This window comes from Archocentrus centrarchus, chromosome 11 (assembly GCF_007364275.1).
Source record: "Archocentrus centrarchus isolate MPI-CPG fArcCen1 chromosome 11, fArcCen1, whole genome shotgun sequence".
Lineage (NCBI taxonomy): Eukaryota > Metazoa > Chordata > Actinopteri > Cichliformes > Cichlidae > Archocentrus > Archocentrus centrarchus.
This window is the reverse complement of record NC_044356.1, coordinates 13835304-13838612: the sequence shown is the minus strand read 5'-3', so window position 1 is coordinate 13838612 and position 3309 is coordinate 13835304. Positions and strand designations below refer to the sequence as shown.

The 3309-nt window shown below is 40.5% G+C and overlaps 1 protein-coding gene across 1 annotated transcript; it reads right to left on the bottom strand.

Moving 5' to 3' along the window:
- Positions 1-1185: 1185 nt before the first annotated feature.
- Positions 1186-2965, bottom strand: dpm3 (dolichyl-phosphate mannosyltransferase subunit 3, regulatory). Its single transcript, XM_030740449.1, has 2 exons — positions 2908-2965; positions 1186-2763 (listed from the first exon to the last, which is right to left on the bottom strand). The coding sequence occupies exon 2, from the start codon at positions 2656-2658 to the stop codon at positions 2380-2382; it is 279 nt and encodes a 92-aa protein (XP_030596309.1). The 5' UTR covers positions 2659-2763; positions 2908-2965; the 3' UTR covers positions 1186-2379.
- Between the last annotated feature and the right edge of the window lie 344 nt (positions 2966-3309).

Sequence of the window (3309 nt, the reverse complement as noted above, 5' to 3'; positions counted from 1 at the left end):
GAGGCGCTCCACATATTTCTCACGAGAGGAGCAAAGCTCTCACCTCTAAGCCAAAAGAATATGCAGACAGATAAAATGAATTACTGTGCAATCATTATTATGGATTTAGCTCAGTGCGTCATGTTACTTTACTCTATCAGGTGCATCCTCTCCTGTGAACACGGCCACTTAAACACAAACAGCAGCAGTTTTGATGGTAATCTCCTCACATTCAGGACAAATGAAATGCATGGAGATTTATAAAAGAGCATTAAAGTATTTTATGTCATTTGGGGTGGCTTTCATAAACATCTCTGTCTCTGAATCAGATTACACCTACATAGATTTGCTGTTATGTAAATGCTAAAGTCAGGAATGAAGCTTATCTTTTGTATGTTTTAAAGAAGGGATGAAAAATAAATAGTACAAAACTGCCAGCACTGTTTTAATATGTAATATCTTTGGCCTATTTTAAGGTATTGTCTCAACAACCCTTGTCCTAAATGTTGGATTTGGGAAGAGTGAAAACAAAGGAAAGTGATCAACTACTGTACATGTGGCTACGAGTAAGAACATAACTGCATACAGAGGGAAGCCTTTGGTGTATTTGCCAAAGTAGAAGATTTTCTGGTAAATGAGAGGTTGTCTTTCATCCAGTCTGCTCTAGCAACAGCTTGCAGACATTGGGGGTGGGGGTGATGTTGCAAGGCATGATGGGGCTGCAGCCAAACAGCACAACAGGCAGAGCCTGCACAAAGAGAACTGCCAACTCTGTTGCATTCGTTCAGAAGTTATGGGAGCTTTTGAAGCACTATAATGATGTCTTTGGCCAAGCTACGCTTTGTTTATGCGCAGCAGGCACTCACTGGAAATGAGCAGAGGCAGCCTTTTTAAAGCTCTCAAAAAAGAACAGTAACTGCCAACATCACATTTACTTCAGAACTACAGACTTTGCTTACTTTTTTCCGATTTATGAACCAAACTTCTGTGTGGGAAGAAATGGAAATGCCATGTAGCGTATACTTCGTCATTAACTACGACAGACGGATACAGATCTGTCTTTCACACAGAGGGAGGCATTGAGCAGTTGATATAAAGCCCCCAGGCTAGATGGCTTATGCATATATAAGGAATGCATCATACTCAAAAGGACTCATGCACATACCCATTCAAACCCACAAAGATACTCACATTTATAGACAGAAAAAAACTGAGGAAAATAGATTTAATTCTCAGCAATACCTTCAGGGTACATGTCTCAAACTGGACAATGGAATGTACATTCCCTTACAGATAAAATCTAGACCTCCTACAGTGACAGGCAACAATCTCCAGACACACACAACATGGTCCAGCATATGTTGCGCTACTTTGGAGCCGAGGCTGATTGAAAGCATCTGAGATTTTCCAGTGGAAGCCGTCTTTAATCAGACTGTTGCGATGTGACCGTTTGTTGGCATTTCAGTGAACAGCAACTAGGTACAGATGATAATTTAGCATAAAAAGTAACATGAAAGCAAATGTTAACAGCAAAAGACACCACGTGTGTTCACTGTTTAGCACATCTTACACCAGAAAGAAAATCTAATCAGTCAAACAATGTATTACAAACAGATTAGAGCAAAAATTAGACTGGACATGGACTCTGCTAGAAAACCCTTTTTTGCCATTTATGCATTACCCCAGGAAAACACCCAGTTTCAGAAATGATCTTTGCCTACATTAAATGCCTGTAAATGAAAATCACAACATTACATTACCATTTACACACACTGGGCAAGGGCACCAATCAGAAGGTTGAAAATACTGCAGAGGAACAATGACAATGGCAAAAAGACCAAAGATTTCTTTAGTTGGACCCATGGTCAAATGTAAGTGTGACTGAACATAACACAAAAGCATAAGGAAGTCAGGGCACTATTCAGGAAGTCAAGGCTTTGAAGAAAGTATTCAAGCCTTGATATGTTTTGGATTAATTTTTGTGGCCCAATCAGAAAGCAAGTGCTGGCTTCTCTGTCATCATTTCCAAAATGTTTATGCCTGTCCAGCAATTTTTAAACTAAGAGTCCTAAGATGGTGAGGTAACGTGGATGCCACATGTGCAGTAAAAGTTACACATTTTAAAATGAAAAGGTAGCAGTGTGGATCTTTCCTTTTCTGAAACATTATGGATAAATAGCCACTTGACAAAGTATGATCGTGGATGATGTTCAGGATGATGTCTGCTCAAAACGATGAAGAGGTTGTCAGTTCGTGGGTCAGTTTCATCAAACACTTTTCACACAGCCTAAGCAAGTCCCCTTTTTAGGAATAGACGCTGGTGTGTGTGTGTGTGAGATAACAGTGCACGGTTTCCTGCTCTCAGTCACAAAGGTTTCCACATAATCACATTTTTAGGCTCTATATTTTTAAACCTTTTCTCCTCAAGTCCCCTTTAGCTTCTTTTATCTGTTCTTGTAGCTCTTTCGCCGCCTCCTCACAGTCATTGAAAGTGGCCACCCTGTATCCCACAGTGGCTAGGGAGTAGCAGCCAAACGAAACCAGCAGATAAAAAGGCATCGGCCAGGCGACCTCTCTGTAAGTCTGCGGGAGGCTCAGGTCCAACAGGTCGAAAGTGACCAAAGCCCAAAGTGCGCCCAGCAGCGACACACCGAACAGCCACTGCAGGAGTTTGGTCATGATGAAAACTGCCGACAGGATTTCAGGGGAGCAACGAGAGAACCTGACAGAACCTGAATTAGCTTAGCTTTAGCACACTGCAATAGCAACGTGTCAGCCTTTAAGCTACAAGCGAAAAAAAATATACAGCAGACAGAAAATAAGATTAGAAACAAACGGTAAAAACACAAAAAACGTCATAAAAATTCGTCATTTATTTCGATAGCATTTTAGGCATTAAATCTTTGACTAATAATTCGATTTGTTTACCTCCTCTCAAACGCCACCTCAGCTCTGCGCACATTAATGACGTTGCAAACCGTGACGCCTTATGGGAATTTGAGTTAATAACAGATAACTCTTCTGAACAGAGGGTCCGTTTTAATATAGACATTGCTGATTAATTTTATTGTTTGTAACATTTAGAAAATTTCAAACTTTTTTTAGATCCACATGCATAAGTTATTATATATAGTACTGTTCAAAAGTCTGCACTTGCAGTTCAGGTGTTCCATATGCTGCTCAACCCTAGGAATGCAGCTTAATTAACATAAAAGACAAGCCAACCACAAACAGGAACAGTGACCCAAGTTCATTAGCTGCCACAGCAGTCTCAGGTGCCGTTTACACGAGACCGTTTTCATTTTGAAACGGTGTCGTTTTGATGCGTTT

Coding starts and splice junctions, on each gene's coding strand:
- dpm3 (XM_030740449.1), bottom strand. CDS start 2,658: ATGACCAAACTCCTGCAGTGGCTGTTCGGTGTGTCGCTGCTGGGCGCA.